This window comes from Vidua chalybeata, chromosome 5 (assembly GCF_026979565.1).
Source record: "Vidua chalybeata isolate OUT-0048 chromosome 5, bVidCha1 merged haplotype, whole genome shotgun sequence".
NCBI classification, from domain to species: domain Eukaryota; kingdom Metazoa; phylum Chordata; class Aves; order Passeriformes; family Viduidae; genus Vidua; species Vidua chalybeata.
Window position 1 is genome coordinate 7959129 of NC_071534.1, and position 14605 is coordinate 7973733.

Genomic DNA, 14605 nt, shown 5'->3' on the forward strand with positions numbered 1-14605 from the left:
CTCTGCTGGCACCAGCTACAGCAGCCTCAGAGCAAAACATCAGAGTGAGCTTCTACACAGCAAGGCTAAATTTTTACTCTCTTTATTTTGAAGATACCTAGAAATGTTACTTTAGAAATTAATTCAAGACAGCAAGATTGTAAAGGTGGCAGAGTACTTGGGATCTCACACTTCGCCTGCCTTTCCACTTTTCCATTTGAGACTCACAAGCACATTTTCCCTACTGGCTTCTAGGAGCAACTGGATGCTACTGAAGTGTAGAACAAGTAAAAAAGGATCATTCTTCCATTCAAAAATACTTCTGTTGTCTCACAGGATTAATGCATCATATTAAACATACACACACATATGACCACTTAGATATGTATCACCAAATGAGTTAGACTGACAGCTGTTGAACAGAAGAAAGTGAAAAATCTCATAATTCTATTCTGGTCATTTTTAAAGCACCTAATGCAAATATTTAACTCGTTGTTCCTTTGATAACTGAAAGGAAATAAAAGAAAAGCCACCAATGAAGAACAATCCAGATTGAATCTGAAAAGTCAAAGAACTCAGCATAACGTAATCTATGCTTTTAATTTCAAAGATCAAAGAGGATGAAATAATTTCCCCTTTAATCATGTGAAATATGGGCTACTAACAATTCAAACGATGCTTTGAGTAGAGTTTAGTCACACTTGTTATGAAAAACAAGGGTCATCTGTTCAAACTTTCATTATTTAGGCAGAATTAAACTACTCATTACAAACAAACAAAAAAAAAAGGTACTTCGGCATTCCAACAAAGTATATAAAAAGCTGGATCATCATTATTCAGAAAGACACCTGGGTTTACAGAGCTTTATCTCCAAGTTGCACTGCCATGAACTTGCTGCTTTCCTTCTGAAAGGATGAGATCAGGCAATCACTAAGCAGGAGTGACCCCGAGGCAATGAACTCATCTCCTCAAAAGAAATTATTTCACTCATACTGAACCAAGCCCTGTGTATTATTATTTTATTGCTACATGTTACAGAGCACTGAGTTTTATGGAAATTTGAAACCCACCTCTCAGGGTCCTTTAAAGCAGGTAAGTAAACATATCCCTTATTGGAAATGTAGCACTGCTAGACATTCAATATCTCCTGTATCTGCTCTCCAACAACACAGAGGAATAAATTTCCAGTGAAATCCTTCACAGCTCTTAGCAGAATGTTATAAATCCATTTCAAAACACTTCCCTCATTTTGATGGTGTTTTGGCATCCCCAGGCAATTAAATCAAGCTCTTCATAGCGCAAAGACACCTAAAGCTCCACTGGCATTTAAATCCATTTCTCAAGTTCCTGCTGATCACACCAAGTCCTGCAAGGTAGCACCAAGAACTCCCAATACACTTCTGCCTTTTATCCAAGCTTGGCAGTTAAGACATGCAAACAGAGTTTGGAGCTAAAACGACCTGTGTTACTTCCAGACACAGATAATCAGAAGTAATCTGTCTTCCACCTCCATGTGCTCAAAGGAAACCCCACCTAAGTGTTCACCCATATTCCTACAGAAGACCTGGCACGATGCAGTACCAATAGATTGATAAAATGGGAGCAACACCTTACACAATATTCCTGACACTTGAAATCACTCTGGGTGTGGTGACAGGGCAATTCCCGACATGGGGCCCTTTGCATGGGAGCTTATGAAAAGCTGGGTCACTATTGAGCCATAAAGATTCTCAACACAAACAGCAGCCTGACTCACTGAGCAGATCTTGCCTAAAAAGGAGGAACAAAAAGTCCAATGATGTCATTTTCCAGAGGGAAACATGACAAAGTTCAACAGATCAGGCCAACTCAAATGCACTTCTGCACATCCAGCACACTGTTGTACCTGGAAACAACCCAGAATTATTCAAATGTGAAGGACTGATGATTGCCTGACATCTGCTCTGCCTTCTGAGATAAGAAAAAAAATTATGCAAAAAATATTCTCAAACACCAAATGCAGCCTCAATACCAGCACCAGTAGCTGTTTCCTCACTGCTGTGGCAGGACAGATATGGCTCCAAAATGAACTGCTCATCACATCACAGCACAGCACAATACCTGCCTGCAAAATACTACATTCACCTAAAGGGACTTAACTTGTGGCCCCTAAGGAAATATGTCTAGGGAACCACCACAGTAGGAAGATAAAGAATATTACTGTTTTCAGGGTTCAATTTCTGCATAGTACTAGCACACTGTCAAACTAGAGACCAGCCAAACCAAAGTGACAAAAACTTCAGTTTTAAAGCCTTGAAATTGCAGAAAACCCTGTAAATCTTCACACATACAATTTGTGCCTTAAACAGTAAGAATTCAGGGGAGAAAAAAATTACTTAGGACTGTTGGTGCATCTGATTAACTTCAGCCAACAGTACTACTGCTGCAGTGTGCCCAGGTGACCACAACTCCACAGCAGCAGCAGCATGATGCTGTATCTGCTGTTCCTGTATCCTGACTGCATTTATTTCCTGCATAGAGAAAGGTAATCAAAACCCTCTTTACAACTACACACCCCAAGAAAAGAGCAACCTTGATTCCCTGAAATTCATCCTGCTTAGCCCAAGGGACTGCAGACAGACCAAAACCAGCTTGTTTCACATACTTTTGAAAGCTCTCTGTAAAAAGCAGCTTCACTATTCAGTGGGCTCCTGACACCATGAATTGATCTTGTGCAGACTTTCTCTTTCTACCTTATTGTTCACTTCCAGGTAATACTTAAAACGTCAGTGAGCTGCTACCTGATCCTACCAAGTCAGTTTACAAGGATAAGCAGATGCAACAATCATCACTAACTATTTAACTGCAGGGTTTTGGTTTTCCAGAAATGCAGCTGGACATAAGACACTGTGTATTTCAGCTATTGAAAAGCCTGCATCCTCTGAGCTTTTTCTGTTGATCAAGGAGGATGAAACAGGATGCTGTTGATCAGCACCCTGAACACTAATAGTTAGAGGGGAGACCAACACATTTAATTCTTCAGGAAATTCCAGTTTTCATTCATTGGAAAGAATCTAAACAGATAGAATGTTAAATCTTTAAAAGATCCATCCTGAACCTTATAGGCAAGATGTGTCCTAATCCCTAAGACAAACCTCCCATCCATCTTAAATCCCAAAACAGAACTCAAGACTTCCAAATGGATTTACAACTTACTAAAGATTTAGAGCACACTACTAGGACAACAAAACAGAGCAGCTAAGGTTACTAGAGCTACATTATTACATAAATAAGAGATGGGTTATGAGGCCCTGTAACATTTCAACACTACATTACATCCCAAATGTTCACAAATACTCTGACTGTTCCATTATCAGTCTTATCGATTCATAATTCTGCCCAGAGGGATGCTAATAATAAAATTAAAAAAAAAAAAACCTTTAAAAAATAAAAAAAAATAAAAAAAAAAAAAAAAAAAAAGGGAGGGGGAATCCAGCAACTTCTGTTAGCATCCAAAAATGAACGGCAGCATGCCACGCCTTAGAAACTTAACTGCTCATTTTAGTAAGGCAACAATGTTCTGGAAGGTATTTTGCAGGCTTTTTTTTTTTTTTTTTTTTTTTTGGGGTGGTAGTGTTGGATTTTTTCCTAGTTTTTAAAAAAATCTTGCCTCTCTACTTCAGCATCTCCAGTCTGATTTTGATAATTTGAGTGTGTACGCTCCCCAGCAGGACATGAAAAATCCCATAAGGTTCCATCTCTATTAAAATGAAAGAACCAACTAATAACCCAACTGTTAAAAAAAGATATGAAAGCTCTAATAAAAGAGAGCCTGTTATATTATCCATGTGGCATGGAATATCTGTCACACTCCAGACAGAAGTTAACCTTCAACAGCCATACAAAAACAAAACAAAAAAAAAAAACCTCACAGAAAAAGGCATTAACACTGGAGAGCTGCAGCCCTAGAGTTTAGCCCCAGATTGCTATTCTCCATGGCCTGATCCTACAGGGACACTCCTAAACTTGACTGTAGAAGTGACAGGATGGGATCCCAGGACACAAAACCCTTGGACAAGCAGAAATGCATTCCCATCCCCTGGACAAAGCCACTGGATCTAAGAGTTTGCTCCACCTGTGGCTTTTCCCACACCACCCCATCCAAGCCCTCATACACATCAAATGCCTGCATGTATCTGACTGCAGAAATGTCTTCCAGACATTTTTCAATGCCAGGGGAAAAAAAAAAAAAAAAGCAATTTTAAAATCATCTATCTCTATCTATCTTTCATACTGTAATTTCTTTGCTATTTGCTCATCTTTATCCAACTACAAATCTGAGGTTCAATACCTCAGGGTATTTACCTAAGGGTAAACTGGTTAAATCACTTTGATTTCAAAGTATCTACTTTAACTCTGATTTAAATAATCTAATCTGATCTTGCATTGTATTTGCATTTTCTAGAACTCTTCCTGAAAAGAAATACAGATTCCTCCTGGCTGGAATGTTGTGGGGAGGTATTTTTGGTTTTGACTGATTAGGAAGCTACTCTATAAGCACTTTTTTATTTTACTATTTTTAAGTTTCTTACATTAGTACCTTTTTTTTTCTCCTCAGTATTTGACTATACATTTTTTAGTAATCATTTCATATTCATTAGCTGCAAAACACTTTAAAAATAGGGCAAAAGAAACTGCGTAAATAATAAGGTAAAAGTAATAAAAATGTATTTTTAAACTAAAATCAAATTGTTCTAAATAACACAAACTCATTGGTGAATTTGGTTGCATACATGCCTCAAGTTTTGTTAGGACAGATGCAATTTACATACCTTCTTATTAATGACAGATCAAAAGAAGAGAAAGCTTTACAGCTTTTGTAGTTTCTCACCTCTGACTCCACAACTCCCTGAACTGACTCCAAGAACCGTGAATGAAGAATGTTTTGTGTCTGCTGGAAAGTGACTCCTGTCAAACCAGTTCTGTGCTGCAGTAAATTCTCTGCAGACACTTCCACCTACTCTGTGGATATACTTTCTTCAAAGTTACAGACACAATTATATCCTTCTTGAATATTATAATTTAATTAAAAGTTACTACACTATGAAAAAGGTAAGGCCTGAATCTAGTACTTTCAAATCCAAATTAATTCTCCTTTTAATTTTTCATTTTAACCTCTTTCACTTTCCAAAAAATTTCTTCCCCTCTTCTTCATCCCTTTACACACATTGTGCGTCCATCACAGTGACCAGCACTTACTGTGTGCCACTTCCCTTCTCTCAGGAAGGCTAAAGAATTCTTTCCAGGTCTTACTCCTCAAGGCAGCGTGGCCCATGAACCACACTACAGTCTTTTCTCACATGATGAGCCCTGAGGTTCGTTTGCAGCCACTGCAACAAGTCCAGGCAACCCTCTGGCTCGGAGGATGAACATTGCTGCTTCTGTTGCCCCTGTGCCAAGTACACCCTCCTCTCCTCAACAGAGGTTCAAGACCCAGAACACCCCCAGGACCACCAGGAAAGCAAGCACAAGAATCTCTTCCTGACAGGTAAGAGTCTCTCTGCTGGCACCTGGAACAGGTTCTTGTTGCACACCTCAGTTTTCAGCTGCTTGTTAAAGCCCCATGTGCTGCACTCCACAGGGCAGTCACCTTCTTTTCAGGATCTCTACAACCTCTCCATTTTTCACTACATGTCCCCATTACAATTCAAGAGATTGCTCAGATCTACCTACTTATTTTTTCTTACTCATTCTAAATTCCAGCACTAATAAAGTCACGCTCCACCCAAACCCATTCTACTACTCTAAAAGCAGGGCAAATTGTCACTGAATGACAGAAGGACAAGGAAATGAAGTGTCTGAAAATGTTACACAGTAGTATCATGACCCACCAAAAATAAAACACTCCCCAGTTCACGGATTTGGCCAAAAGGTAACTTCAGAGCCTTACAGGCAGCCTGGCTGAGGAGACACACAGCACATCTGTCATTCCCTCAGGAGGAGAAATATTTTGCCACAGAAGTGTTGCAACCAACAGCATTTCAGAGGGGCGTTAGTGCACAACACCAGAGCTGTCCAACTGGGTGACACAGCCAAGCATTCTTGGAGAGACATCATCCTTCCCAGCTTGGTAAATAATGACATGAGTCATTATTTTGAAGTGCTACATTTTGTACATTACACAAACAGGACATTACAGAAAATCCCACCACACGAGGGGATTTACATTTTTGAACAAAGTCTGTCCAAATGCTTATGTGATATTCTTGAAACAAAGCAATTCCTCTCACCAAACCTCAGTGTCAGCAAAAACAACAATTTCCTCCTCCTTGGGCTCACTTCTAGGAAATGCACAAGAGGAGAGAGGATGGTCTCTCCCACTGAGTCCCATTTCATAGTTAAGAGATTAGCAGTACTCAGGTAAAAGCCACTGTCAGAGTCTTTGCCAGCTGATTTGAAGAGAACTGAAAAACAACAGGTTTCACCTGCTGATACAGCCCAGAAGGGTATGGGCCACTACAAAAAACCCCACCACGGATATAAAACAGCTGTGGGTGTGCAGGTCACTAAGTCCCACAGGTGATGTGCTACCTAGGCACAAAAGGAAGACAAAATCTCTGTGTTAACCACCTGAACCCAGACAGGACTGTGACTTTTTTCATGACTTCTGAACTTGAGGAAAATCCTTTACATTTGCTGTGCTGCCAGAGCCCAGCATACTCCAGAACAGCCCAGGCTATTCCAACTGTGTTGCCTGCCTTGCAACAGCATTCATTAGTACAGCGCAGACATGCATAAATTTAAGCCACAGAATCACACCTTGGGTTCATCTACAGTTTCTACAAGCACCACTCCAAAAGCTCAGTGTTTTTCCTAAAGGAGGGATTTAAACAATTTACGAACCTGGCAACAAATCACAGCACAGAGGAAAGAGCTCTCATTAGCTGGGAATGACAATGTTGAAGACCAGGGAACACATGGCAAAATGCACATGTCCACACAGGGACAGACATACAGGGGCAAGTCTCCAGAGCCACGAGCAGCCCCTCAGTGCCACTAGCTAAGCATCTCCTGAAGTTTACTTTTCAAATCTTCACCCGGTTGAAAAGAGGTACACTGTCCTATTCCCTGTGTGACTATCCCAAAGCCACTCAGCAGGACTTCCCATGATGGGCTCTTGTGGATGTGTGCTCAAACACAAGCAGAGAAGAAGTATCTGCATGGTCTCACCAGCTACCACAGTTTTCCCCTTTCCTAATTTCAGCAAAAGAAAGTGATGGTGATTATTTCTCTTCCTGGCAGTCTTTATTGTGCATTCAAAAACGAGATGGCCAAACAGGACCTGACAGAAGCTTTCCAATGAATGCAATCTCATAGGCATTTAAATTTTCTGGGCTTTTCCCTGTTTCATTTACAATTTCTTTGCCACAACATTTTACTTACTTTATTAGGCCCTGTAACTTTTCAACACTACATTACATCCCAGAGAGCCAATTCTATCAGAAAAAGGCATAAAGAACCAAGATTCATTTCTCTTTTTTCATACAAGGTTTCACTCTGTGGCAAAGCAAAAGGAAAGAATAGAGAGCCCATTCCTTCCCAGGGAGACCACAGCAAGCACAGGCAGACAAACTGATACATAAAGGCAGAGAACCAGAGATACCCCATGCTCATCCAAACCTCACAGCCTGTAAAACCTGAATAAGAACTTATTCTGAGCTTTTAACAAAGACTCAAAATGGATGAGACTTTTGGGGCCTTATAAACAAGCTGAGGGGGGAGGAGTCATTAATAGAGGCACCACCAGAGAAACAAGTGTTGTATATCAGTTTTCATAATTTGAAGCACTGCTCCTGCAAGAACTTTGGGATATTCACCCCCTTAGAACACAGGTCCAGTCCTGGCCATACAAAAGCTTTGAATAAGGTAGACAAAAATTTTGGACATGAAGAACAATTTCCACGATCTCTACTCCTGCATATAAAAATGAGTAATTTCTATTCATTAGCCTGGTCAGAAGAGCTTCCTGATGTAAACAATTTTGGTTAATGAGCTGCCATACCTTTCTGTTGCCTAAAGTCGACCGAATTTCAACCTGAAACTTCTGTTTTGCACTGCATAAGCTTTGCCAAAAGCTAAATAAAGACTTGCTGTGTGAAATTTGCATCAACCGAGATGAAAATAAACCAGAAAGCTTAAGAAATCCTCCACGGTTTAAAAAATTAACTAACCTGCAAGAGCCATGACATCCTGTGCTTACTAGACCGTGGCAAGCAGAGTGAAGTCATTTAAACAGAGAAGGGAGGTGTCAGGCTCAGAATCTCTAGAGAACGTCTGAGAGCCGCACAAGAGCGAGCATTGGCAAGAGGCACTAAAATCCGCTGTTTCCATCCCAAAACGCACGATGCGTAGTTTACACTTAAAAAAAAAAAAAAAAAAAATACACCAGGGGCTGATGTGCGCGGTGCCGCCTGACCATTTTTCTCCAGGAGCGTTTCAGACAATGGAGCAGGGGACGAGCCCGAGAGCCGCCCGCGGGCCGGGGAAGGCAGAGGGGCCGTGCCCGTGGAACACAACAGGTGCTGCTGTCGACAGCCAAGCGGGCGCGGTGCCGGGCCGGGGCTGCCGCTGCCGCCGGGGGCTCCGGGGCCGCTCCCCGCCCGCCCCGCCCGACTCACCGAGGCCGCTGATGTCGTGCCGGAGGCCGGCGCGGCTCCGCTCCTCCGCTATCGCCCGCAGCATGTGCCGCAGGGAGCGGTCGGGCTCGCCGTCCGCCTCGCCGTCCCTCCGGGCACAGGCCATGCTGCCGCCGCCGCCGCCGATGAGCTCATGTCAGGCCGCCGCGGAGGCGGCACCCGGAGCTCCCGGCACGGCAATGACCGGGAGCCTTCCTGGTCCCGCTGCCCCGGCCGCTTCCCCCTCGGGACGTTTCCCGGGCGTCGGCGCCGGCCCCTCCCCGGGACACGGCGATCGCTCCCAGCGACGCTGCCCGGCCGCGCTCCGCCGCTCCCTGCTGCCGCTGCTGCTGCGGCCGCCGGGCGGGACCGGCAGGGCCGGGATCAGCCCGGACACGCCCACAGGGAGGATCTGCCACCGACCGTCATCCCGGGCAACCCATCCTGCGTCCCTGACATCAGCCAGCATCCCGGGAAACCCGTCCTGCATCCTGGGAAACCCGTCCTGCATCCCCAACAATCCATCCTGCATCCCTGACATCAGCCAGCACCATGGGAAACCCGTCCTGCATCTCTGACAATCCTTCCTGCATCCCTGACATCAGCCAGCACCCTGGGAAACCCATCCTGCATCTCTGACAATCCTTCCTGCATCCCTGACATCAGCCAGCACCCTGGGAAACCCGTCCTGCGTCCTGGGAAACCCATCCTGCATCCCTGACATCAGCCAGCACCATGGGAAACCCATCCTGCATCTCTGACAATCCATCCTGCATCCCTGACATCAGCCAGCACCCTGGGAAACCCATCCTGCATCCTGGGAAACCCATCCTGCATCCCTGACATCAGCCAGCACCCTGGGAAACCCATCCTGCATCCTGGCAAACCCATCCTGCATCCCTGACAATCCATCCTGCATCCCTGACATCAGCCAGCACCCTGGGAAACCCATCCTGCATCTCTGACAATCCGTCCTGCATCCCTGACATCAGCCAGCACCCTGGGAAACCCATCCTGCATCTCTGACAATCCATCCTGCATCCCTGACATCAGCCAGCATCCCAGGCAACTCACATAGTCCTGCATCCCTGACACCTAATGATTGTTTCTGATCAGGCTTTCTGGACACTTTCTTTGCTGTGCTTCCTTCTCACTGTGTCCCACTGATCTGTCTACTGTCACTGCAGGCAGGTCTCTCCTGGCCACCCCACTGATGTCATAGATGAGCTGCTGCTTCCTTCTTGCTCTCCTGTTCCTGTCCTGTTGGACAAAACCCAACCTAAGGTGTCTGCTGAAGTCTCTACTAAGATCTGTCACCTCTTCCTGAGCATTAGCACCTCTTGTGAAAATCAGGAATTGATGATCTCAGGGAATAACCCAGCTTGGGATGCAGAGATTGGATTCCACATCCTCCTGCAGCTGGTGGTGGTTGTCCACAGCAGATTCCAACAATGGCCAAAACTTCCTCAGAAATTTATGATTTTCTAAGCCACCGTAGGAGAGCAATACCACCACCTTCTCAGATCTCCTGCAAACAATTAGTTCAACATTTTTTGTTTATAATATTTCTTCTTTAGCCTCTCCTTAGTTCCTAAAAATAAAAGGTTTAGGCCGACTATTCTTGTCTCTGAAGCCCATTTGAAAGTTCTCAGGCCTTGCAAGTGGTGGTGGGGAGAAGCAAAAGGGTCAGAAGACAGCATTTGAGAGTCAGGCTTTTTGCTGCAGCATAATAAGAAAAAAAGTTATCAAATACTGCACGTCCATTCTCTGCAATGGCATACATTTAGCCCATGTTGCCAATTTCACTTTCATGTCAGCTTTTGACACCAGTAAGTTAACAATCAGACACCTGCTGAATGCATGTCTTGGTTTAAAAAGACAGGTGTCTGCTAAGGAAGGCAGGAGCCTCCCTTGAAATGGAGAATGTAAACCTCCTCCCTCTGAATTATTATAATATTGAAATTAAGGGGCTCTCAGGCAAAGATATGGGAGTAGGAATAGCAGTTCTTTATTAGGGAAAAAATAAAAATAAAATAAAAATGCAGTAACACAAAACAACACTGTCAGAGTCAGAATACAACCTGACACCCTGTGGGTCAGGCTGTTGGTAGCAGTCCGATTCAATGGTGGCTGCAGTCCTCCTGCAGTGTCAGCTGTGGTTCTGTTGGAGCAGTGACCCTGCAGAAGGGTGGAGTCTTCCTCTGAAGATCCAGTGGTGGTGTAGATGGGCCCAGTCTTCTTCTGGGAATCTAGTGGGAAAGAAAGCTGCTCCTTTGGGAATCCAGTGGAAAAGGCTGTCTCTGGTGTTCCAAATATCAGATTATACCCAGGCACGAATGTTTTGGCTCCTCTCCCTGGGTGGAGCATTATCGGAAATCAGGTGACCCCTGACGGGAAGAAATGATGATGTCTGGTCAGAAGGCTGAAGGATAGCTTTTTTAAAACTATACTATAATACATTAATATACTATTTAAAGAGATACTATGTTATTCTACATACTTCTTACTTACCTATCTAACTAACTACTCGTGACTCTGCTGAGAGTCCAAGCCACAGCTGGATCTGATTGGTCACTGAACCCAAACAACCTTCACCAGAATCCAACCCAGCAATCACTTCAGGTAAACAATTCCCATAGCACATTCCACATGGGGGAAACAAAGGAGTAGAGATAAAGATTGTTTTCTCTTCTTCTCTCTGTGCTTCTCCTGAGAGACAGAATTATGTCTCTCTGTCCAGAGAATGTGAATGTCACAGAGCCTCTCACAATGGGATGATGTAATTTTTATCAGTCATGCAGTGACACTCAATGGCCCATTAACAGAAGATATTTTCTGGAGTGAGGATTGGTTGTGGAATAGGTAAAGAAAACTGCTCTACCTGGTTTTAACAGGTGGTCTAATTAACAGAAGATAACTGCTCCACTTCTAACAGATGGCAATAGATTACACACCCCCAGCCACATCTTGCGTTTCCAACCTATGACAATGCAATTTACAGTCACACATTTGTTTCCCATGACACCAATATAGAGGAGTATTTTCTGTGCAAGGCCCTTCTGCTGAATTGGGTAGAGGAGAGAAATTTGAAGTTGATGTAGCATTTTGCTAGTAAAATATCTAGTTCTTTCATAAAGCAATAGAAAACAGGGACATACAATCGTAGGACTTAAGCACCTCTTCCCTTGTTAAATCTGATAGTTTTTTTTCTTGGAGAGAATAAAGTTTGCAGTCACATGTTAGCCCTGTAAATGCAGTCATTAGAGTTATTTATCCCATGGGGAAGAGAACAAAAATCTGTCCTGTACTGTTGCCCTCCAAGTTGTTCCTGACATTGTCAGGAGGAACGACAATGTCAGAGGAGTGACAGTCTCACTTCCCTCATGTTATGCTGTACCCTCTAAGGATTGGCTGTCTTTCACCTGCAGATTGCTTCTGGATCCCAACAGCACTGTCATGTTGGGGGCACACAGAACACTTGTGTCATCAGCCAGTAGCCAACCTTACAGCATTTTCACTAGAGTCTCCAGGAGGTCAGCCTCTCTGCTGTGCCCTGAGCACTATCCATAAAGTTCCAGCCACCCTGGTTTTAAAAAACAACCAAGGAAACCTGCTGCTGCTGCCCTGTCCAGGCCTTTTATAAAATGAAAAGTTATTCCTGTCCCTTCTTAGCTCCCCACTCTACCTTCTACTTTCTCTGGCTTCCATCAAAACACACCCATGCACAAAAAATGCAGAGGCTGGGCTAAATTCTTCTTTGTACCTTAGGATGTGTGAAAGGTAAAATACAAAGAAGTAAAATACAGAAAGATAAATACAAAGGCCTTAGGCTTATTAAAAATATCTAGCTACCTTAATGTATACCTTTTGCACCAGTCAATAACAGTCACCTTTGCTGTGTGAAAGTCATGCAAGTTATTCACATGAGGCTATATTTTTCTTACTATATTTATTTTATTAGTAGCTAATAGCCTGAAGTATGTGCTAATAAGACCACATGGGGTGTGAATATCTAATGGTGAAAATGAGTTTGCCAGTTAGAAAATATGAGCTTATTGAATGCATTTGAGTGTCTGTCTAATGGCTGAGTCCTAGATTACACATACCTGACAGTCCTGACCCTGGCAAACCTGTGTGGCTACTTGCAACCTGTCAGAGACCAGCATTACTTGAGCACTTCAAGCTCTCTATGTGCATAAACTATTTGTCATGGTTTGACACTGGCGCAATGCCAGCACCCCCATGAAAATGCACCTTCCCTAAATAAATGCTGTGAGATGTTATCAGGGACAGAGCAGAGCAGGCCCAAGCTTAATAACAAAGGAAAAAAACTTTATTAAACTACTACTAATACAGAAAACACATAAACTAAATCCAGGATGAAGACCTTTTAAAACCACCCCTCCTCCTCCCAATTCCAAACACACCCAGCCATGAAACATCACCCGGGATTCTTGATCAAATTACCACCCTTCAGGTAATCTATGCTTAAACTATCAAGGGAGAGAGAAGTCTCTCTTGCACCACAGGCCCCCCAGGAAACACAGCTGCCCCCCTGTGTTTCCCTGTCACACATGGCAACCGCCCGGAAGAAAAATCTGCCAGTGTGACACTCTCCTTTCCATGTCACAGTGCTCTCACCACCGTGCATGGACAGACTGCTCGTAGGGCTCCTTTAAGGATGCTTTGCCATGGACCCAAAGATATAACAGTTCAGTTTCTCATCCTGGGACTACAGTCCCCCCCATTTTCCCCTGGGGCCGAGGGGTCCAAAAACAGGACTCATCTTCTTCCTGAAGACAGAGGGTATCACCATTCCCTCTTCAACTCTCTTCGTTTCTCGCCATTCTTGTGCTGTTCGAAGCTGAAACAGGTCTCCCTGGGTCACCACTGCATCCCCCTAAAATGCAGTCTCTATTGCAGGAGATTTTGGTTCAGTCCATGGCTAATAAGAAAAGTCCAGCTAAAAGCTACTTCTTCATCTCCTCCCACCTAAATATTTCTTCTTCTAACATCTCAGGTCCCGGACTATCTCTCTTCCACTACAAATCAAGGAGGAGTAATACTTTTAAAAAGCCCTCATTCCCTCGAAAGGGTTAAAGTTCAGACTCCCTGGACGGCCGATATCTCAGTCCGGCGTTCCGCCTCCCACGCTGGGCATTTCCCCCCCCTTCTCCTTCTCCTCTGCCGGCAGATTTCCAGGTGCCGCCAGGCTCTCCGTCTCTTTCCCACATGGGGGGGGGGGCAAAGGCATCTCCGCTTCTCTCCACCCTTCCGTCCACAGGAGCTGGCTGGGTTCCAGACCCTCAGCTCCCTCGGCCTACCTGGACAAGGCCGCGTGGCTTCCCCTCCCCCACCCAGCCTAAGGCTGGGCAGGGGGGGAGTCTGCACTCTCTGACGACCGGAACCAAAAGAGAGAGTTCTCCTGGGAGTTCTTGCTTTTAACCCCCTGTGTTCTCAGAGGCGTGTCCATACTTTCAGTGGTCACTCCAGGTGCCAATATCCAAACCTGACCACTGATTGGTTTGACCCAACTTCCTGGAAAAAAATTCACTTCCATGTCAAACCACGACACTATTGCAGGAACAGACTTTGTAACTCTGAAGCTTTGGAAGTTCTATTCAACCAATTAGAAACATGCAAAGTACCCCATTTTTCTCATGTGTTCTTTACTGATAATAAGAAACTAAGATTAATAGCAGCTGTATGTAGCAAATGAATGCTATATATAGCTTGAAGACACGGGGCGTGAAATGCAGTTTTTTGAGGAGGAGATTAAGCAATTTAAAAATTCGAATCCTATTTTAGTCTCAAATTGGGATATTTCCATCTTTGGCAGTGTGCTGCTCTGCTAAGGGCTATGGGTCAGTGGTCATCCAGGCAGTTTATATACAAAGAACAATTCTGTAATCTTTACTTAATTGCCTCCCTATCTGCATCAAAGCATTCTGACTTAGGACGTGGCAGTTTGA

General features: G+C 44.0%; 1 protein-coding gene across 4 annotated transcripts in view; it reads right to left on the bottom strand.

Moving 5' to 3' along the window:
• Positions 1 to 8961, bottom strand: part of KIAA0930 (KIAA0930 ortholog) — a 145295-nt gene extending 136334 nt beyond the window's left edge. For 3 of the 4 annotated variants that reach the window (XR_008430956.1, XR_008430957.1, XM_053942970.1), the window contains exon 1: positions 8637 to 8955. Coding sequence is in view for 2 of the 4 variants with exons in the window: in XM_053942970.1 (XP_053798945.1) it covers positions 8637 to 8760 (124 nt within the window). In the remaining 2 variants the exon portion in view is untranslated. Of the gene's footprint in view, positions 1 to 8636 lie in introns of all 4 variants that reach the window. The other variant, XM_053942971.1, reaches the window with a different exon arrangement.
• Between the last annotated feature and the right edge of the window lie 5644 nt (positions 8962 to 14605).